Genomic DNA, 22,326 nt, shown 5'->3' with positions numbered 1-22,326 from the left:
GGCAGCTAGGTGGCACAGTGGATAGAGCACCGGCCCTGGAGTCAGAAGGACCAGAGTTCAATTCCGCTCTCAGACCACACGCTTGACACTTAAGAGCTATGTGACCCTGGGCAAGTCACTTAGCCCCAATTGCCTCAAAAAAAAAGAAAAAAAGAAGTGAGGTTGGTGCCACTAGAAATCCCAGTTTTACAGATGAGGAAGCTGAGGCAGACAGGAGTCCAGTGACTTGCCCTGTCTATCTACTGGGGGTAATAAAGTATGCACACAGAACATGTCTGTATATGCTTCTCCTTGGATCAATAGATTATGGCTATAATAATTCCACTAATTTGCTGTGAAAACCCTGGCAGCTAGGTGGCATAGTGAGGGAAGTGTAGGGTTTGGCGCTAACTATTATTAATGCCTGTCTAAATTTCTGTCTGGTATCTGGTGGACAGAGTGATGATTTGGAGTCCAGAAGACCTGAGTTCTAATCCTGCCTCCAACACCTACTAGCCATGACCCTAGGCATGTCATTTAACCTCCGTCTGCTTCAGTTTTCTTATCTAAAAAGTGGGGATAATAATAGCGACCACCTTTCAGGGTTGTGCTTTGTAAATCCTAAAGCACTAGATCTATGCTAACCATGCCTGTCTCAGTTTCTGTCTGGCAGCTGGTGGACAGAGAGGAGTCAGGAAGACCTGAGTTCCAATCTGGCCTCTGACACTAACTCTGTGATCCTGGCTAAGTCCCTTAATCTCTGCCTGTCTCAGTTTTCTCATCTTTAACAGAGGCTAATAACAGCACCTCTCTCACAGGTCGTGAGGTGAGGATGAAATGAGATGGTCTACGTAAAGTGCTTGGCAGACCTGAAAGTGCTACATAAATGGGGTATTCTTATGCTTATGGTACAGGTCCCGATTTTTCAAGATTTCAGGAGGTGTCCCTTGGTATCACAGCCGGGGCAGGGTCAGCAGGCTCGCCTGTTTCTCTTCCCCGCTGTGCGTCTCTGGGACGCTCCTTACTGCAGCCAGCCCCTGGGAGAGCCTCCTGCCTCCTCTTTGGGCACTTACCTTGACGGACTCGTCCTTCTCCTGGGCCTGCATGCTATTGAGCATCTCCATGTTCTGCTGGCAGATGTCGAGAGCCTCCTGCAGCTCCTCCTGGATCTGGAGTTGCCGGGCCTGCTCCTCCTGACTGGCCTGGTAGAGCGGCTCCAGCTCCTGCAGCCTGGCCTCCAGGTCCACATTCTATGATGTAGGAGGCAGTTGCTGAAGTTATCCTAGGAACAGCCTGCCTTTCACCCTATTCTCACCCACATCTTTTCTCTGGTCCTGTGATCAAATAGAGATTCTCCTGACCTCTCCAGCCTCATCTTTTGTTCTAGCAGGGGCCACCAAGAGTGGACCAATTCCCAGCGTGCTGTATTGCATGAAGTGTGCAGGCTGCTCAGATGTAAAGTTGAGGGCAGCCCTGAATCTCCAAGACTGCCCTTCTCCTCCTTTTGTGCATTATTCCAAGGGGCTCTGGCTCCCCCCACCCCCCCACAGAATCCCAAGGAGAAGGCTCTCTCTTGCCATGTGCTCCCTCACCTCAGATTGCCTTTACCTTCTCAAGAAGCTCTTGGTTGGCAGCCTCCACAGCCCTGAGGCGTTCTACCTCCATCCCACAAAGATCCAGCTCCTCCTGTAACTTCTCCTGTGCATCCAAGAGCTGACAGTTTTCATCCTGGCTTTTGCAGTACCGATTCTGTAATTCTTCAAGCTTGGCCTTCAGCTCCTATGGTGGAAGAGGACTTTGGGCAGTGCAGTTGCCCTCAGAGGGCCTTACCTGTTTACCTCTCTGCCTAGTTCACTTGAACGCTGACAGTCTGGAAGCCTCTCCTCCCTTACCGGTCTTGCCCTTGACTTAACTGGCTTGGTGTCTTCTCTGATGCAGATACCTAGATGAGGCTGTAGCCCTCCAGGGACCCAGGCAGTGTTGCACAGATCCACGGAGAGGTGGTAGTTGGTGGTTAGCTGGAAGCAGCCCCTAAGGATCTGGTCCTGCTCTCCCTCTAGGTAGACGTCCCACCTTTCCTTCCCCCAGAAGTTCTGCCAAAGACCTCCCGCTGATCCTGCCTCCTCTTTTCTGTTTGCTGCCTCCCCCAACACCTTAGCCAGGAGATGCCAACCTGTTCCTTCAGCTCTCACTGCTGCTGTTACCTTCTCTTTTTTGTGGCTTTCTGCAAGCGATGCCCTCTTAATCATGAGCTTACGTTGCTCTTCCTTGCTTTCAAGAAGCTCTTTCTGCAGCTGGTTTCGTGCCTTCACGAGACTTGCCTGCTCACACTGGCTCTCCTGGTACTTCTTCTGCAGCCCACACAGTTTGTTCACCAGATCCTGGGTCTGTGGTGGGGAGGACATGGACAAGTAGAGTTACTATGAGAGATGGCAGGGCCCTCCATACTGTTGCTTAGAGGCAGACACCTTGAGGAACTTCCATTATATGTCTCAATTTATTCTCTCCTCTGATACGTGCACCCAGAAGTGATTAGAGCTTCCAGAATGCAGCATTGCATGGATCCCCAAATTGGTCCCTACAGGCTATGCCTCTGGCTAAAGGTCAAAGGTTAGCAGAATCTAGGCTGGCATCAGGACTCCCTCCTTCACCAGCCTTCCCCCGAGAAGGGGTTACCTGGCTTTTGACAAGGGCATCCTGGCAGCTTTTAAGCCGATGCATCTCATCCTTGCAGAACTTCAGCTCCCTCTTTAGGCACTTCTCCTCATCCTCACTGGCCCGATGCACCTTCTGTAATGCTAGGAGTTCAGTGTGCAGGTCCTTACACTGCAAGAGGGATGGAAGGGTGAGCTTGTGAACATAAAAAAAGGAGCTCGGGGAAGGTACAGTGTCCCCTTTACTAGGAAAGTCATCTGATCAAAGAAGCATGAAAGGTACAAACGAACACCCTTGTGTATCTATGTAGATTCTAGACTGGAAGTGCCTTCACAGTAGGCATTGGGCGGTTTTTCATCTTTGTGGCCCTGGCACCCAGGACAGTGCCTCTCATGGAGTGGGTGCTTTTTAAAAAGTTCATTGAATAGAATTGGATGGAATTCTAATGAGCTGTTTCCACGTATGCCATCAGAGAAGAAAAGTGAAGTGATGGGAAGCATCCTTCCTCCATGGTGCCCACCTTGTTCTGCATCTTTTGCACCTGCTCCTCAGCAACTAGAAGCTGTTGCCGAAGGCATTCACACTCTTCGTCATCATCCTCTTCGTCATCATCCTCTTCGTCCTCCTCACAGGACGTGAGATCCACAAACATGTCCATTCCTGAAGTCTGAGATTCAGCCGTCGACATCTTCTTCTGTGGTTTCAACCATCGTTCTGCCTCCTTTGTTTTTCTGTAACCCACAATCCCAAAGCCACATTGGGACAGGGTTAGGCCTGGCATTATCATCCAAGGCGGCACAACAAGGGACCCAGTTGTGATGAAATTCTCAAGACAACTCAGCTAAGTGACTAGAGGCTAGATTCCTACAATGTTTCATACATCACAATCTTTAAAGGCTGGTTTGGTTCTGGGGGGACCTAAGACCACTGGCCTAAGATAAGCTGGAGGGCTTAGCTCAGGACCAGTTCATCCCCATATCTGAAAGCCCTTAGTTGACAGACTAAGTCACTGTGGCACCATGTACAAAAATAGAGATTGAGCCTGAGTTACTTTTGCATATGCCTCAGGGACAGATCAAATCAGATTCCTAGAGATATCCTGAATGGGATTCAAAACATGCAAATGGTTCAGGGTGTTAGGGGTCCTCTGCACTTGGGATGATCTGAACCGCTCTGGGCTGGCTGCTCAGACATATCTCCATCTCCATCTCCATCTCTGTATCTACACCTGCTGGGACCGCACTGGGCTGGATGTTCAGACATATCTCCATCTCTGTATCTACACCTGCTGGGCTACCCTGGAGCTGGCCCACCCTCTAGAAGCAGGGGAGATATTCCCCTTGTCCACTCGGTTATAATACCACCTACCATCTTTTTCTAGAAAGCCCTAGAAGGTAAGCCTGGGGCAGCTGCACAGAGGGTTGCAGAGAGGCCAGGCTACCTGCTGCTTTCCACCTGGTCCTCACTGCAGTGCTTCCAGGATTCCATCTCCTCTAGCTGCTCACACAGGCTGCTGTTACTCATCTTCAGGGCATGGTATTCCTCAGTCAAGAGGTTGCAACGGTCCCGTAACTGTTGCAATTCCTCTGTGAAAAGCAAACATAATAGAAAGAGATTGAATTCTAAGCCAAATGATACTGAGAGCCAGCTTCTGTTTTCCTCATCTAGAAAATACTCATGGAAGCGTAGCAGCTTCATTGATGCCCGGGGTCATATAAGGAAGACAGAAAGTCAGAGCTCAGAGTTCCTTGGAAGACAAGACCCTGGGAAGACAGTGCTGCTATCGCTCCCTCGTCATCCTTCAGAAGTCAGCATACTGACCAGCTCTTGAGAATCTAGGAGCTTCAACAGGTTTTATCCAATGTCAGCTGATTCTTTCAAAGGTTTCTTCCAACATCTTATTATTCTAAGGCTATACTGAAAACAGATCTCCCTTTCCTTTTGGTCGCTGATGCTCTTCAAAGCTCTCTGGGATAACATGTGGGATTCCTTTCCCCTTCTCATTAAGGAACAGGGTAAAGATAAATTGTAGAGGTGACAAAGATTGAGTCAGAGCTGAGCTGCTGTTCTTTGCCCTCCCTGCTGCCCTCTTTCTACCTCTACATGAACAGGACCCGTCCAGACATCATCCTTTACCCTGATACGGACCATGGGATTTCCTCTATGGTTCTTCATTTGTTGGCTCCCTAGGGAACCCTCGAGCATTAAAAAGCAGCCCTGAGTGAAATGAGACCTCAGAAACCTTTGAAAGAATCTGCTAACTTTTGATTAACCCTCTAGAAGCTCACAGAATCTCAAGAACTAGCCAATGTGCTGGCTTCTGAAGATGCATTAGAACACATCTAACTGTTTACTACTGTTGTTTACTACTACCACAGACACACAGTTATGCCCATTATATTTTTAGATGATTAAGAATTTTGTCAGAGTATAATATGGCTTGTAATATTAGATTACAAGATCGCTCTTTGCTTGTATTTATCAAACGCTGCCTTGATCTAACCTCATACTTGCTGTAGCATTCAACCATAATGTGCTGATGCTCCCTTCTTTATCTTGGGTCAGAATCGTTTAGTAACATTCTGGACTACTAAAATAACCCTTCAGTCTAGAGACGGTCAGGGCTTTTCACTGCTGTGAAGGTTTGCTCACGTCTGTTTTAGCCCCCATGGCAAGCAGGGTAGACTGCAGTGCTTTCCTGAGGTCCTGATAAGAAATCTGTGCTCAGGACAAAGGCAGCTCTCTTACTCTCTAGGTCCCAGCAGACAATTGGAGACAGCACGAGAGCTGAGACTTAGTGAATTTTGGGGGAAAAAATTCCTGACTTTGGGACATCCCTGAAGTTACTAGGGTAACCCTTTCCCCTCCCACCTAATATAAGATGTACTTGAAGCCTCTCTCTACTTTGGTGAGAGCTGTTGAGGCCCAAGAGGTGAAGCATTAGACTGAATGTCAGGATTAGGTTTAGAGACCCTCTACAACGTTGCCGGGCAAACAGACACAGTACCCCCAGGGAACAATTTCACAGCAAGGCAAGCTCTATGCCACAGCCCAAACAGGTCACTGTCCCAAAGCTTTCCAGAAAAGTTATACCCTGGTTGGTACCTCTGCTCTGCACTCCTTGCATCATTGCTAACTGTCTGGCTACAGGGTAAGATTTCTCCCATATTCTTGAATTTGATATTAAAGTTCTGTCATGGTGTTCACGTTGCATGGTCTCATGCCCCTTTCTACCACTGTTCTTAGGGGCAGCTAGGTGGTGCAGTGGGTAGAGCACTGGGCCTGGAGTCAGGAAGAGCTAAGTTCAAATCTGGCCTTAGACACTTACTAGCTGTGTGACCCTGGGCAAGTCACTTAACCTGTATCTGTCTCAGTGCCTCATCTGTAAAATGAGGACACACTAGAGACTGAAATAACAAACCATAGCAGTGTCTTTGCCAAGACAACCTCATGGACAAGGTTCATGGGGTCACATAGAGTCAGACAAGACTGAACCACCAGGCAACTACTGTTCTTCATATCCTCTATCCTGGCAGGTCTTGTTGACGTTTTCTGAACTGAGAGAACCTTGGATCGCCTATATTTCTAAACCTAGTTGCCATTGTCATTTGTATTTTATCCAAAGATAACCACCCCTAGAAGCCTAAAATCAGTGGTCTGCATTCAGAAAACTTTCACCAGCAGTCCTAGACATTCCCCAACAGTCTTGCACCCAGCCTTAAACAGAGCCCCACCCCCACCCATACCCCCACCCCTGGTTGCCTTGCTCTGCTCATCTCATCCCCACCTCCCTGGCCCAGGGTACCAAAGAATTGCCGTGTACCTTGCAGCAGGCTAACGTCGGAGAGGACCAGGTTCTCGGACTGATCGGAGTCCTTCGACTGGATCTCACTCCGCAAAGAGTTGATCTCCATCTCGTACTCTTGGCGGATGCGCTCCATGCCGCTGAGCTCGGAGCGCATACGGCACAAGTCCTCTTGCAGGGTGGCTATGTCGCCCTCATGCTCCGCCGCTGCATCCTCTGCTGCCTGCCGCAGACTCTGGATCTCGTCCTGGGCCATCTGCAGCTCCTGCTCTATGTCCTTCAGTTCAGTGTTTTTCTCGTGTTCCAGAATGGAGATCTCCTCCCTGAGGGACCTTAGCTCACCTAGGAGAGACGCAGGTTGGGGGCTGTCAGAGGATTGGCACACCCATCTGCCGGGTCCTCTGAGAAGAACTAACTTGTTTCCCTTCTGACTACTCTAGGGACCCCAAGCTCTGCCCCGCTGGAGAGAAACAGCTGCACCCAGAGTAGGAGAAGGAAGGTATTTAAGAAACTAAGAGTGAAAAGTAGAATGGGGGTCCTGCTCCATTACTCAGGCCAGGGGGGCTTGGATCAGGGATGGAGGATGATTAAAGAGCATGGCCAAGCCTTTCTTATCTACCTTGTTTTTTTCCTGCTCTCCCATGTCCTTCCCAGAGTCACCCAAGTAAAGCAGCGATGCAGGCCCCTCGATAGTTTGGGTGTTCACAACTGTTCCCTGCTGCTGTGTACTTGCTGTGGCGACTCTGGGAATTTAGGAGCCTAAACCTATCCAAAGAAGCATTGGGATTCAAAAGAATGTGTATCTGTGCAGTAGCCAGACTGGCTGTCTTTGTGGCTCAGGGGCCAGATGCAGCCCATCTGAGCCCAAGGTGGGTTCCACCTGAGATCTTTTTACCTCCCGTTTTATTTAACCTAATTAGCTAGCACATATAAACTAGGTAGCCAATACCAGCTCCCTTTGTGCTTCTGTTGTGTGACTGACTGGCACCAGGGGTCATGCTAGCAGGCTTGAACTGGCTGAATGCAATTACACATTTAGATTAATGTGACCTGCATACACATAATAGATTTTTGAACATATGGTATACTACTGAAAAACTTGGATGCCCCTGATCTAAGACTTATATATGGTCATACATAGCTGCCTATCTTGGAACAAAAGAAATTTATTGTTGGGAAAGTAAGGAAAGTAAGGGGCACTAGCAGGGACAAAGAACCCAGAAGCTGGGGAACAGAACTATAGGAGCAATGTGGGTAAAGCTGGGTGGCTGGGAGCCATTCCTCTGACAAGTGTTTACTGAACAACTACTCTGGACACTGAATGAGCTCCTGAGAGAAAACAAAAGAAGTAGAGGACAGTCCCTGCCTGCAGGGAGCTTCAGAACTGTAACTAGGACTAGGCAACTAGGGCTTTGCCAGTGGGCCCAAATTTAGAGGGAAACAGTACTTGTTTCCCTTCTGCAGTAAGTCTAGGGATAGAGAGTGGACTTGGGATTTCAGTAGTATAGGAAACTCCTAGAAGAGGAACTGTCCTCTATTAATTCAGGTCAGAACCTTCTCTACAGCTCAGCCAGTTGTTTGTCAAGGGCACAGGGAGGTTAAATAACTTGCCCAGGGTCCCACAGCCAACGTGAGTTAAAGGAAGGACTTCCTGACTACAAGGCCAGTCCTCTATCTACTAGTACCAAGAATAACTCATTAAAATAGGAGGCTACAGGATGGTATCTGCCCTCTCCAACAGCCCCAGGTAGGTGAGCTCCTCCCCAGCCTGGTCCTGCCCTGCTCCCTGCTCCCTCTACCAGCACTGATCTCCCTGGGGCAGGCTTCAGTAGAAGGAGACCTGAGGTGCCCTGGCCTCTGTCTCCCCACCACCAAACAGGATCTCTAAGTCTAAGGTTCCCCTCCACATCCCCTCCTCCCAGAAAATTTTTCTGTAAAAGTGAATTGGAGGAACCTTTCCTGGTGCTTGACCCAGTCATGTTTTCGATGCTTGCCTCAGTTCTAGAATTCAGTGCTAGAATGTATAGTATTGGCTCTGAGGAGCTTATGGTCTAGTTTGGAATACAAAACACATACAAGTGAGATAACTAGAGCACAGTCACAAAGCATAAATATACGAGTACAGTAAGTACAGTCATTCCTGCAGGGACGGGCTAGAGGAGAGTGATCACAGCAGAGGAAGGTCATCCAAGGAAGGCTCCTTAGAGGAAGTGGGTTAAGAATTGAGTCCTGACTAGAGGAAGGAAAACAGACTGGCACTTATTCTGGGCCTCAGTTTCCTTATCTGCAAAATGAGGGGGTTGGACTAGATGACCTTGAAGGTCCCTTCCAGCTCTAATTCCTAAGGTAGAAAATGACATGATACGTGTAGGGAGCCATAAGACCGTTGTGACTGACTGGGCCACGTTGAATGAGATGAACTTGGAAAGGTGTTGGCATCACTTGATAGAGTTGATGGAGTTTCTCCAATGCATAGCTGAAAAAGAGGGCCTAGAAAGTACTTCTGTTAGCAAAAAGCCACTTCACACAATCACAGAATTTCAGAGCTGAAAAAGACCTGTGACTGTCTACTCCAACCCACACATGTCTCCCCTTGGAGACGCCACCACCAACTCTGGATAGAAGACCTCCAAGGGGGACCCCACCACCTCCCAAAACTACCACTTCCACTTTTAGACAACTCTAATTAGTAAAAGTTCTTTTGGATACCAAGCCCAAATTTGCTTCTTGGTAGCGTGTCCCCATTGTTCCTTGTTCCTCCCTTTGGGGCCAAGTCTAACCATTCGGATTCCTCTTTTACATGACAGACAGCTGTAGGGACTATTATCTCTGTTCCCTTCCCTCCTAACCAAACCCTGGCCCTGGCCGGCTCGCCCCCCACGCGGCCTCCATCTCCAAGGTGGAGAACGTCCTGGCCAGTGTTAGAAGGCCGTAGGGCCTTCACCAAAACTTTTCCTCTCCAGGTAAGACATTTCCAGTTGTTTCAGCCTATCCTCACATGACATGCACTCAAGGCTTTTTGCCATCCTGGCTGCCCTGCTCTGGGTGCTCTTCAGATTATCAGTGTTCTTAAACAGTGACATCTAGAATGCGTAACAATATTCGGGACATTTCTTCTTAAATTCTCTTCCTTGGGGTTCAGAAAAGCAGCCCCAGACTTGACCCCTTCTCTGTCCTTACTCTTCCAAAATGATTCCAGTTACCTCCTTCCACCCTGTTTGGGGCCTTGTATTAGAGCTTTGCTCTGTCCCTCCCTTCTATACCCACAATTTCTCTGGAATCCTTGGAGCTACAAGGGACAATCAAGGTCATTTCCCACACGCCACATACATTTGGATCCAGAAGGGACCCTAAAGGCCACGGAGTCCTCATTTTAGAAATGGAGGCACAGAGACTTGCTCTATGGGGTAGGATTTGAATTCAGGTCTTCCCAACCCCAAGGCTAGCGCTCATGCAGTCTAACCTCATTAACAGAGGACACTGAGGACCAGAGGAGGCCAAGGTCACCATGCTAACGAGTTGGGAGGACACAATTTGAAATCCAGGTTTCCCAATCCAGGATCCTGGGCTCTGTGACTCCCTCCCCATCAGGTACCCTTTGCCCTACCCCATACCAGGGCCACATCACAAACATTAGCCAGATTCCTCGAGGCTCCCCCCTGGAGAATGGAAGAGCTTCATTCACCTTACTTCATACATAGCTTGTATCTACTGATAGGTGGACATGCTGTGAGGCCCTCCCTTCTCTCCTATAGATTGGAAGCTCCAGGAGAGTAGGACCTGTTCCTTTGGTTTTTTTTTTTTTTCGGTCTTTCTATGCCCGGCAACTACATCAGCCCTCTGACCACGTGGCGGTTTTAATGCTTGTTGATTGACTGACGGATGGATGGACGGGGATGTCAAAGGGAGCTGGCTCGGGGGGTGTCTAAGGTCCTGGACGGTGTCTGTAATTCCTACGGCCTTCTAACACTGGCCAGGACGTTCTCCACCTTGGAGATGGAGGCCGCGTGGGGGGCGAGCCGGCCAGGGCCAGGGCGCTGGCGCTGGCTCAGGCAGAGCTGGCAAGGGGGAGGGGGGTGTGGCCGGGGCTTGGGGCGGGGCTCGGGGAGGGGCTCGGGCGCTGGGGGTCGGACTTGTGTGGGAGTTGAGAGGGGCGGGGCTTCTCCGGGAGTTGGCAGGAGTAGGGCGGGGCCTTAAAAGGGCCGGATGGGATGGGGCGGGTCTCCAAGATGGTCTGTGCTGATTGGCGGTAAGGCGGGGAGTTTTTGCGCCGGGTGGGGGCTTTGGGTCTGGGTCGGGGCGGAGAGTCGGTTCTCACTCACTGGTCAGGGACTCCATCGCACCGGCCCGTCTAGTGGTCTCCTTGGGGGGAAGCCCCCCACCCACCCCGCGCGTGGCCCATAGCGGGACTATGGCAGCCGCTTCCGGCCGGCCAGGGGTCCGGCCTACCCCCCAAGGGGCGCGCGCCCCCTGCGGGCGGAAACGGGCAGTGCACGGGCGCAGAGCTGGAAAGAGCTGGGAGGGGGAGGAGGGAGAGAGACAAGAGAGGGAAGAACGCTCTGCCGCCCCCTGCAGGAAGATGGTGATGGAGTGTGACCTGGCAGCCTTGCGCCCCACATTGTGCGTGTGTGTGTGCATGTGTGTGCGTGTGTGTGTGTGTGTGTGTGTGTGTGTGTATGAGCATGGGTTAGTGTCAACGCGTCTGTTTAGGGCATAAAGTGTGTAGACTCTATCTAAGCCAGGAAGACTATGGAACTGGGAAGAATCATGGAATTATATGAGCTTAGAGCTGGAAGGCATCTTAGAGCTAATCTAGTCTAACCCACTCTCTTCCCCTCCCCTTTTTTTTAACAGATGAGGAAACTGAGGTCCGGGAGAAATTAAATGATTTGCCCAAGGGCAAACAAGGGAGTAAGTGGCATCACTATAATCCTTTCATTGTGACTAGCATATAGCCTGACTATATTATAGGTAATAAGTAGCAGTCAAGTCAAGAAGCATTTATTAAGTGCCAACTGTGTGCCATGCACATGGGCACATTGGCAGAGATAGGGGTTTCAGGCCTAGATTTCCTGCCTCCAAAGACTCATTATCTTATTTGATCCTCTCATAGCCCTTGGAGGTTGACATAGCTGATATCATTCTTATTTTACAAATAAGGAAACTTAAGAGCCTTGGAGGTAATTGAGTGGGCTTGCTCAAGGTCATAGAACTGGTAAGTGTCAGAGCTGAGACAGAAATCCTGGTCTTTTGACTGCAGGGCCAATTCTTTTCTCTACAGCTTCAAACTCTGTGTGTGTGTGTTTGTGTATACTCCTGAGATATTTTTATACTTAGACCCAAGGGGCCAGTGGACATGTAGTTGTGGCATGTGCATGGGTCTGTAGGGGCACTAGATCCCTGCCTGAAGCCAGCAATGCTATGGGGTCACCCATAGTCAGCAGCTATAAATATACTCATAGTTCTGGCCCTGTGCCCCAGTGCCTGGGAGCAAGAGAACCGACTGCACAGATCTTATGGAAACCACATGGATGTGGATCCTGCCTGAGATCATAGGATTATGGGGCTTAAAATTAGAAGGGACTGTACAGGTACAATTTAATAAACATTTTTGAGGAGCTTAGGACGTGCAAGGCACTGTATACAAAGTTATTGATGTCGCAAGAACAGCTAGTACCGTCCCCAAATATAAGTAATGTGAAGTGAAGGGAAACTAATCAGCTTGTCTAAGGTCATACTGGCAGTAAGCAGCCAAGTCAAAATTTGAACCCAGGGCCACTGACTTGAAATCTAGGTCTCTGGCCACTATACCATGGTGGCCTCACTGTCTACCTTTTTCCTACCTCTCTTCCTTCTATCATTTCCTTTTCACTTTTCTTTGTTCCTCCCTTTGCCCTAGCTGGCTGCTTTCTATTCCTGCTCTCTCTTTGTTCTTTCTGTTCTTTATTTTCCCCATTTCCTCCTCCTTTTGTCCCACACTGGACCGCTTCCCTGGGGACTGCCTGCTCTGAAGCTGTTTTCTAGGACATCTCCCAGAAACTGGAAGCTAGAAGGAGTCAACTGAAGCTGCCTTGATGTTGCTGTGGGATATGGAACACCTACCCTGCTGCTCCTCAGAGATAGCTGAAGGGAAGGGATTTCTAGGTCATCTCTTGGGCTCTTGGTAAGCTATAAAGAGCCCCTCCTTGAATACAAGCCCTTATTATGCCGGCTTTGTAGCCTGTGGGTGTTATTGATTCTGGTTGACTTACTTGCCCTATCCCAGATTCCTTCTGAAGAGAAGACAGGGGACAAGGAATGTGACCAGGCCAAGATGGATGCAGCATTCCCCAGTGCTTGAAGGGAAATGGGAGCTAGAATGACCCTGCGCCTACTCCTAAGTCACCCATCCCAGCATCCAACCAGTTCACCCACCCCTGGTACTGACCTGGACATCGAAGGAGAATGGATGAGCAAGAGAAAAGGAGGAGATTAGAGGCAAAAAGGAAGGGAAGAAAAGAAGTAGAAGAGTGAAAAGAGAAGTTTCAATAGAAGATGAGTGAATAAAGACAGAAGGGCCAGGGGAAAAGAGCTAAGAATGGGGTAGGGATTGTGGTGGTGTTTTGAAAAGTGGAAGAAGAAATCTAAAGAGACAGAGGAAATGAGAAGATAGTAAAGAGGAGGTAAAAAGATCATTTTGGATGACTAAAAAAGTGGTAAGAGAGATGGCATGAGAAAAATCCCTTGAAAAATGGTAAAGTGAAGCCCACCCCACCATTCCCCTCTCCCGCATTACCCTGGAGTTTCTGGATCTGCTTGGTGAAGGTCTCTGCCTGCTGGGCGCTGGCCAATCGCTCATCCTCCAGGAGTCCTGAAACAGAGCACAGGAGTGGCCGGAGGGAGGCCCCAGGTCCTGAGAGCTTCCAGGTTTCTGTCAGACCTTCCATCCCTTGCTGCCAGGTTCCCCCAGTGAGATTTCAAGAGCTTCCCCAGATGTGGAGAAGGCCAGGCGTCAGGACTTGGAGGGGCAAGGGCTTGGGACCCTAGATTCCACTCACCTTGTAGCTCAAGGGAATCGTCCTCGTGCTGTCCAGCCAGCTCCCTTGTCTCTTCCAGCTCAGCCACTAATTGTAGCACCTGGGCCCTCAGCTCTTCCAGCTCTGTCTCAGTGAGGCTCAGCCCCCGAGGCTTGTCTTCCTGCAGGGACTTCACATCATTGTCCTGCTCCTTGTTCTCTCTCTCTTCCTCTTTCTCCCCCTCTTCCTCTTCCTCTTCTTCTTCCTCCTCCTCCTCATACAGAGCTGGGAGCAGCACTTCCCCTGTAAGACATGCCCCCCCCCAACACAGCATCAGGATGACCTTTTTTTAGCTGAGGTCTCTCTAACTTGCAACTGGTTACACCAGCCAAGGTGACCAGGGGGAGATGATGCATTGGTGCTGTCTTCAGGTCCCCCATGATACCCCCCCAAATCAATGCCTGTAGAATTGGGGCTCAAGGTATTCTCATCTCTCTCCTTGACCCGTCCTGGAGTTGACTGACCAGTTTCATTTGGGTGGGTCCTCCCACAATGACAGACTTTTTTTGGGGGGGGGGGCTTCAAGCCATGAGACTGAGAACAATGAAGGAAAGCTTGCCCATGGACACCTGGCTTCTTCTAATTCTGATTCCTGGAACTTGGGGCAAGTGAATAGAGAATCAGAGAGCTGGAAAGAAATTTAGAGGTTATTGACTCCAAGCCCTCATCCAGGTCAAGAATCAACTCCCAGGGCATCTGCTTGATCACTGGGCAAGGAAAATTCAGACCTTGTGTAGGAGCCTTCGAAACCAGCTGGGGTGAAAGAGGCATCCCTCAGGCTCCAGATAGGCAAATGTGGGATTGCTACCTATGTGATAATATGTTCCTTAAGCAGTGTATGGGGAGGGCTGTGTGGATAGCAGAGCAGCAGAATGCTGGTTGAGTGGTAGCCCCAGCAGACTGCAGTCCTCTGACTGAGATTGTGCCTCTTCCACGTGGAGGGAGGGCCCTTCCACTCTGATACCTTCCATTCAACCTTGAAGGTCTAGCTGTGGGGAGAGGGGAGCCTTGCTTGAAAGGCAGACCACAATTTTGGGGGTGGGGGCAGGTAACATTGTAGGGATGAAGTGAGGACCAGTGCTTCAGATGAAAAAGCTCATCAGAACATCTTTTGTTGTGGTGTGTTTTCCTTTTAGCAGAGCCAACCCCACAAGAGAGACCCTAGCTGCATCTGTTCAGGAAGCAGACAGAAGTCTTGAAGTATTTCCACCCCACCCCCATCCCCAAAGCCTTAGGGTGACAATTGGGCCTTAGTTTGAGGTAAGGAGGGTTCTGGGAAAAGCTGAGGGAAATGATGGGCTCAAGGCTGAGAGCCCCAGGGGGAGAGAGAGAAGAAAGGAGTTGAAGAGTAGGAAGGTAGAAAGAAAAGAAAAGCATTCTAGGGTAAGAAAACTCACCATCCATGGTCTGACCCCAGCGCTCCAGGGACCCCCAGCATTGGCCTTTCTTCCTCTCACAGCCCTCAGGTCCCTCACAGGACCCTGCAGGGGTCACTGGAAATCCTGTGGAAAGAGAAGTATGAGAGGCATAGAAAAGGCTAGGGAATATACCCACCCTAAGCTTCTGAAGTCATGGGTATTTGAATCCTAATGTCAATCCAAGCATCTCCCCATTCCTAGCTCTGATGCTACCCCACCCCACCAGCTATGGCACCTCTGCTGGTCTCAGCTGCTCTACCTTCCCTCCCCACCCCCAGCTCTGCTGCTGACCCTGACTCTACCATCCTCCCCATTCTGGTCCAGATCTCCACCTCTGCTGCTGCTTTCTGCCCTACTCCACCCCTACTACCATCCCTGCACCTGACTCTGCCTCTGAATTCCCACCCTCCATCCTAATACAAGTCCTCATTTCTGCTCCTGCTGGCTGCCCCACTCCCAGAGCTGCTGCTAATCCTGACTCTGATTCCCCCGCCAACACAGGCCCCCACCTCTATGGCTTCCATCTGTTCTCACCCCCACCCCAGGTCTACTTCTGACCCTGACTGTGACCCCCTCATCTTACTGTAGGTCCTCACTTCTGTTGTTTCCGTCTGCCCTATGCTTCACATCCAGCCCTGCTGTTAGCTTGGAATCTGTGGCAACCCTACCCCGACTCTAACACAGGTTCCCACATCTGCCGCTTCTGCCCACCCCACCCCCAACTCTGCTGCTGACCCTGACTGTGAACGCCCCTCCCCAACACAGGTCCCCACATCTGCTTCTATTTGCCCCACCCCCAGTTCTGCAACTGACCCTGTCTCTGAATCTCTCCCCCAGCCTACCACAGGTCCCCCTATCTTCTCTCTGTCCTTCCTCCACACCCAGCTTTGCTGCTGACCCTGACCCTGTGAATCACCCCCTCCCCTTCCCCTTCCAATTTTAGCTTACGTTCCCACATCTGCTGCTTTTTGTCTCTCGTATTTCCAGTTCTATTGCTGACTTTGACTGAAGAGTCAAAACTGACCAGGTCTGCTAAACCTGGCTCTGTTGCTCTGTCTTTCTGTCTCTGTCTCTGTCTCTCTCTCTCCATACATAAGCGCAGAGAATGTATATTTAGGAAAGAGAGCAGAAGGTAGAGGAGATGGAGCGAATGGGAAAGAGGAAGTGAAGAGAAAAAGCTTGGGGGTTAGGGAAGGGGCAGTGGGAAAAGGGGGTTCTGTTATTTGAACTGGGAGTTAAATGTCATCATCATACTACCTAATTTTCTACCCCCACCCCCTCCATTATCCACTCTTCACTGTGCTTAGGGCACGAGGGGGCTGAGAGTCTGTGTGCACTTACAGAAGCCCTGGGGACAGAGCTGGGGAGGTAAGGGAGGTGCAGCCGCTTTCCCAAGGGGTGGGTGGGACAGGGATGACAAAAGAGCCTCTTAAGGGAGGATGCAGCAGTGGGTCTGGACATTCCGGCAGAGGTGAGGACAAGGATGGGAAGATGGAGATCTCAGCCTGGGGAGGGAGAGAGTGAGGCAGAACTGCGGACCGAGAGGAAGCATTGAAGGGAGGGGACAGACTTAGGAGAGGAAGGACAGCCGGAGAGGAGGAGGGCAGGAGAAATGGAGAAGGGAAAGGAGAGCAGAGGATTTGAGAAGGCAGGTGAACAGCAGCCCTGACCTGCTGCATGGCTGTTCCAGCTCACGGCTCCTGGTCCATCCCCAGCTTCTGTGTCCATGGCCGCAGCCGCTGCCCGTGCTGCTAAGGGATGAAGCCGCAGAGCCTTGGAGAGCAAGGGCGGGAGGAGAAGAGGAGGAGCTGCTGGGAAGGCGTGCAGAAGGCGGGGACCTAGCCCAACCCCACGAGCTCCCCTCTTCTCTCCATAATTTCCCCCCTCCCCAGCCTACCTGACGCAACCACTGGGGTGGGGTGCGGGGTGGGGAGCTATAGCCTCTGTCTTTTCCCAGGGTCCCAAAGAGCCCTCCCCAGCCCCCCACCCCCCACTGGCCTTTCACTCTGTGCTGCCTGCCTGGCCTGCTCCTAGGAAGGGGCTCGAACAAATTCTTGGCTCAGGTGGGAGCACTTTAACCCTTGCCCACCACAGCGGCCCTAAGAAGGAAGCACAGTACAGGTTCACTGGTCAGCAAGCTGGGAGCTTGGTTAGACTGCTAGGTTCAGCAAGTAGCTGCTTCTGTGGGAACTGCTTAGGAGTGGGTTCAACACTTCCCACCCCCCACCATCACAAGTCAGTGAGAAGTGGGTAGGGGGTTTGGCCAGAGGAACTCCGGGGCCTGGGAGGCAGAGCACTGGCAGATCTCACTGGCTTTGCTGCCTAGGTAAGTCGGAGCACCCCTCTAGTTTGATATTTCCCACCATGGAAACATCTCCCCTTTATTATCTTAAGCAGAACACATTTCTCCAAAGTCCTAAGACCCTTGGCCAGCCAGCTTACAGCTCTAGGCTTGTCCTGCCCCTGAGATGCATCCAGGGCTGGAGAGGGAAGATCTTTCCAGTACAGCTCTCAGTAGTGCTCTTGAGCCAGACCGAATGGGGAACCAAAGGTGATGCGGAGGCTGGAGGAAAGAGACGCATGGAAGTCACACGGGGGCTGACTGCCGGTATTTGTGGTCCTCTCTCTTTTCTGGATTCCCCTCTTCCCTGCCTCCCATCAATTCTGTAGTCAGTCGTGGGTCATTAGACTTTGTTATATCCATGGGCCCTACACTGCCCTTTATTAAATGGGATTTAGTTTCCATATTTAGAAACCCTAAATTGCTACGTTGTTCTTTCCCTGATACAATTGAATTCCACAAGCAATTAAGTACCTTTCCTCATAACAGCAACTTTGTTAAGTGCTGGGAATATAGACCAAAGGAAGCAGTCCCTGCGCTCAGGGACCTTATGGTCTACTCGAAGGAAACAATATCTATTTGGAAGTAAATATGAAATATAGGACAACTAGGTGGCACAGTGGATAGAGTGCTGGGTCTGGAGTCAGGAAGACTCATTTTCCTGAATTGAAATCTGGCCTCAGACACTAGGTGTGCGACCCTGGGCAAGTCACTTAACCCTGTTTGCCTCAGTTTGCTCATCTGTAAAATAAGCTGGAGAAGGAAATGGCAAACCATTCCAGTATCTTTGCCAAGAAAAGGCCAAATGGGTACACAGAGTCAGGCATAACTGAAACGACTAAACAACAGATATGAAATATAATCAAAGTAATTTCTGGAGGTGAGGACATAAGTCTGAGTCTGCCTTGCAGTTTTATTAGCATTTGAACAGGTTTCAGAGACCACAGTGGAAGAATAGAAAGAGTGGCCTCAGAACAATGCAGGGACAGCATTGGTATGAGGGACAGGAAGTGGTAGTAGGAGCTTTGGCCTCAGCAGGCTGCAAGTCAGAGTCACAGGTATTCTGAATGGACACATCAGGAGTATATTGGCATGCCAGTATAGTAAAGGTAATGTTGATTTGCTTATCAATTCCAGAGAAAGAGGTAGCAAGCTGGCAGGAGCTGGTGGATATGCACTCAGCCACAGGGCAGATGGCCAGGTCTTAATCTTTTCTAATGGCCAAAGCAGGGATCAGTGGAGTCCAGGCTGGTTATAGAGCTGAGGAAGGCACCTTTGAGGTACTTGGCCCTCAGCCAGGTCAGCTTTATGTAGATATGGTAGCTATATAATTGTCATTGTATATTATAAGAATTGTATACATATAGTGTTGGGATGTTTTTTGTTTGTTTTGGCTTAGATCTGTGGTTTCATTAATAGGGATCTCTGTCTACCAATGTCAACCAACCTGCCCCTTAGTCTTGGAGAGTGCCTGGGACCCAGATATTACACGATTTATTCAGGATCCCACAGTCAGTGTGGAGTCCACGTGGTCCCAGCTTTGTGGTCAGTTCTCCTTCCACTCTCCTCTACTGCTTTTTCACTGTACCGCACACATGCATGTATACATGTCATACTTGTGTTGCTCAATGTTTTCAGATACATTATTTCATTCTCTGAACAACCTTGTCAAGTAGGCAGGGTAAATGACATTACTATTTTTACAAATAATGAGGCCCAAATGGGTCAAGAAGGGTCACCCATCTAGTTAAATGGCAGACTCCAGGTGAAGGCCAAGCCTTCCAACTCCAAACCCAGAGTACTCTTTACTCTGCCACAGTGCTTCTCAATTTACAGGGTATCAATAATGTTCCAAATGTTGATTACCTCCAGGACTCTACTGCTAGGTTCACTTATGGAAGGAATCATTAACACAACCAGAAAATGGTGGCGATACAGAAACTGACTCGTGAACATAATGATGTACTCAGAATCTTTTGTATCTTTACTCACAGAGACACATAGGAAAAGGAATTTCCTGTGGGCTCTTCCAGGTTCCCAGGTATTCGTGAATACCACACTTGCATGTGTGTATGGAGTCCAGAGCCATGGCTAGGGGGAGATGCCTGGAGTTAGGCTTTGGGCGGATAATCTAGAGAGTGCGGGCATTACTAGAAACTCTTCCTATGCTTTGATGGCCTGATTCCACAAAGCTTCTCCCTCTGCTTGCCCCATCTCAGGGGCTCTTCGTCCCTCTTCAGCAGCTTAGAAACCTGGGAGTGTACCCTGGACCGTTTCCTTCTGCTGGGGCCACACTTCCCAGGACCTTCTTCCCGGCTACCTCTTCTCCTACCCACTCCCAGCCTGCTGCTACTCAAGGTTCAGAAATATGGCTCTGATGCAATGTATGCTATAGAGACACAGCTTCATATGGCTTCGTGTACATATAAACAATCCTAGTCCTTCAGGTTTATACATTTCATGCACTTGAACACACAATCTCTGCTAAATACGCACAGTTATTGTTTGATGCTAGGGTTAAAGAGGCTTTGTTGAAAGAATTGGAAAAGCCAGTCCATGCTGAAAGCCTGAAAGGCCTTTTTTTTTTGGCTATGGAACTCAACTTTTGATGCTCAAGAAAGACCTGGGGAGGGCAGAGGCAACAAGGGAAGGGCACTAGGGCGGCCTACAACCTCCCCCCAGCCAGTGCCAGGACTGACACCTTCAAGCTAGAGAAGCCCACCAACCCGGACATCAACTGGGAAAGACACCCCAAAAGTGAAACTGGGAAGGGCAAGGAAATGATACAGCCAAAGTATTGCAAGGGAGTCTTAGCCATGGCCACAGCAGGGAAGCCAGGATGGTTTTCTAAGAGGCTGTTCTTAGAATTTGGTCCAACGTTCCATCAAGCCCTCATTTGGACTTGTGTCCATCTTCATGCTGCTCAGGGAACTCCCCAGTCAGGATAGTGCGGGAATTTTATAGGGACAGCTCTATTTAGGTGAGTCTCATTAGTGTCCCACCCTGAGGTCTCAGGCAGGAAGGTGCTGATCAGTTAGGGTTATAGAAAAAGGGCAGGGTATAGGAGGAAGATACAATGAGGGGCTATGGGAGAAGGGAAAGGGAGCAAGCACTTCACTGCACCACCTGGCTGCCTCTGTCTATGGCTGCAACATAGACAGTTTGTTGGACTAGAGATAATAGGCCTGCTTTAAAAAAAAAAAAAGAGATTTCGCAGACTAACACACATACACTCCTGATTCCAACCCCCAAAACCTCTACTGGATTTTATTATTATTATTATTATTATTATTATTATTATTATTTTGGTGAGGCAACTGGGGTTAAGTGACTTGCCCAGAGTCACACAGCTAGTGTTGTGTCTGACTTTGGATTTGAACTCAGGTCCTCCTGACTCCAGGGCGGGTGGTCAGTGCCACTGTGCCACCTAGCAGCCCCTGGATTAATTTCAAACATTCAAATATCATACTTTATTTCTAGAGAAACCTGTCTCACAGAGAGTCACATAATTGGACCCGATAATTCTAATACCCAGCTTGCTAACTTGGCTATATGATGTTTACCTTGGTCAAGACTGATCTTAGTTTGACTCTAAGTTTAACTTGGGTTTATTCAGTATCCTTTGCCTAGGGTCCAGGTCACCTGATTCACCTTGAGCTTTTTCAATTCCTAGGGATCCCCAGAACCAGATATCCTTAGTGATGGGGTTTGAGCCTGGTCCATTATAGAATGGCAAGGTCAATCAGATTAGCTCCAAAGGGCTCTGCTGGCATGAGCCAAGATTCAGGAATATCTACTTTCTAGCTCATTGCATGTGATACATCTTTGAGGGGCTGGGTTGATTATTAAACTGGTACTGAAATCCAATTCTCTTAGAAGACAGAGCCTTTTAGATCTGGGTCATCTAGTCCAGCCTTCCTCTACCCCCTTATTTTACAAGTCAGGAAACTAAGGCTGGGGGGCCGACTGGGCAATTTGTTCAGTCTTACAGCTATTTTGGAGGCAAAGCTGGGATTAAATGAACCCAACTCTTCTGACAGCTAGTGGAATGTGCTATCCACCACACCACACTGCCTCTCTGTGGGCAGCCCGCAGGGGATGACCTAAACCTGTCATCTCAGTAATCAGCTCAGATTTGGTTCTAATAAACTCCATCCCCATATTGAGGGGCTCATCCTCCTTCCTTATCCCATCTGAGCAGCTCAGCCTTCCTTAGATTCATGAAAATCATTCTTCTGACTGTCTTGGCCTCTCACCCCTGCCCCTCAGTTGCTCCCTGCAGCCTCTTGGGTTTTACTCCCACAAGTGACCTTTTCTCACACCAGTACTTTAGCTTCTGCCTGTGGTTTGTCCTCTTAGAATACTCTCTTGGCTCATTTAACTGCTGTCAGTCTCTTTCAAAAAGAGTTTATGTGAATCACTGGGAAGGAAACCAATCCAGGGAAGCACATCCCTGACCCTCCTCACCCTCAGAGAACGTTGGCGCTACAAGAGACCTCAAGGATCATCTAGCCTGATGCTGTTTTACAGTTAAGGAAACTGACTCATAAGGGAAAATGTTTTGCCCAGAGTTCCCCGGTTTAATCTCAAATCTTATCCGGTGCCTGTCGAGGCATTTAGTTATGGTGAAAGCACAAGATATGTATGGGGAAATTCAGTGGCAATCTGTGCCCCTAAAATCCTCAGTATCGTAGAACTAGTGCTGGAAGGGCCCCTCAGAGGCCACGTAGACCAACCTTTTCATTTTACGGATCAAGGAGCTAAGCCTGCTTTGCACCCAAAATGTCAATAAAAGCAAAGTAAAATAGGGCTCGTCCGGGATTTGAACCCGGGACCTCTCGCACCCTAAGCGAGAATCATACCCCTAGACCAACGAGCCGATGGTAGAACCAGTTGTCCAGATGTGGTTTTGTCACATCATCAGCATCCAAGTCTTCTGGTAACAGGCGGCTGCTCTCTCTCTCCTTCCAGCCTACCTGGCTCTCAGCCCAGGCCTTGGCTGCACTCTGCCTCACTCTTTGAACTTTCTCTACTCCCCTCCCAGCTTCAGAGCTGCGGTCTGGAGATTCACTG

The 22,326-nt window shown here is 49.5% G+C and overlaps 1 protein-coding gene and 1 non-coding gene across 2 annotated transcripts in view; both read right to left on the bottom strand.

Moving 5' to 3' along the window:
- CCDC136 (coiled-coil domain containing 136) overlaps positions 1-22,326 on the bottom strand; it is a 33,523-nt gene that overhangs the window by 8,827 nt on the left and 2,370 nt on the right. The window contains 13 exon segments of the mRNA XM_027840175.1: positions 1,053-1,229; positions 1,588-1,758; positions 2,184-2,366; positions 2,656-2,805; positions 3,155-3,365; positions 4,076-4,220; positions 6,458-6,781; positions 13,215-13,289; positions 13,477-13,737; positions 14,892-14,996; positions 16,583-16,685; positions 16,810-16,942; positions 17,355-17,475. Of these exon segments, the coding sequence (XP_027695976.1) occupies positions 1,053-1,229; positions 1,588-1,758; positions 2,184-2,366; positions 2,656-2,805; positions 3,155-3,365; positions 4,076-4,220; positions 6,458-6,781; positions 13,215-13,289; positions 13,477-13,737; positions 14,892-14,996; positions 16,583-16,685; positions 16,810-16,942; positions 17,355-17,475 (2,159 nt within the window).
- On the bottom strand, positions 22,061-22,132 carry TRNAP-AGG. The gene has a single exon. It is a non-coding gene; the product is annotated as a tRNA-Pro (tRNA).

The sequence above is a fragment of the Vombatus ursinus genome, unplaced genomic scaffold, assembly GCF_900497805.2.
Source record: "Vombatus ursinus unplaced genomic scaffold, bare-nosed wombat genome assembly UNPS02014839.1, whole genome shotgun sequence".
In the NCBI taxonomy this organism is placed as follows: domain Eukaryota; kingdom Metazoa; phylum Chordata; class Mammalia; order Diprotodontia; family Vombatidae; genus Vombatus; species Vombatus ursinus.
This window is presented reverse-complemented; position numbering and strand designations above follow the sequence as displayed.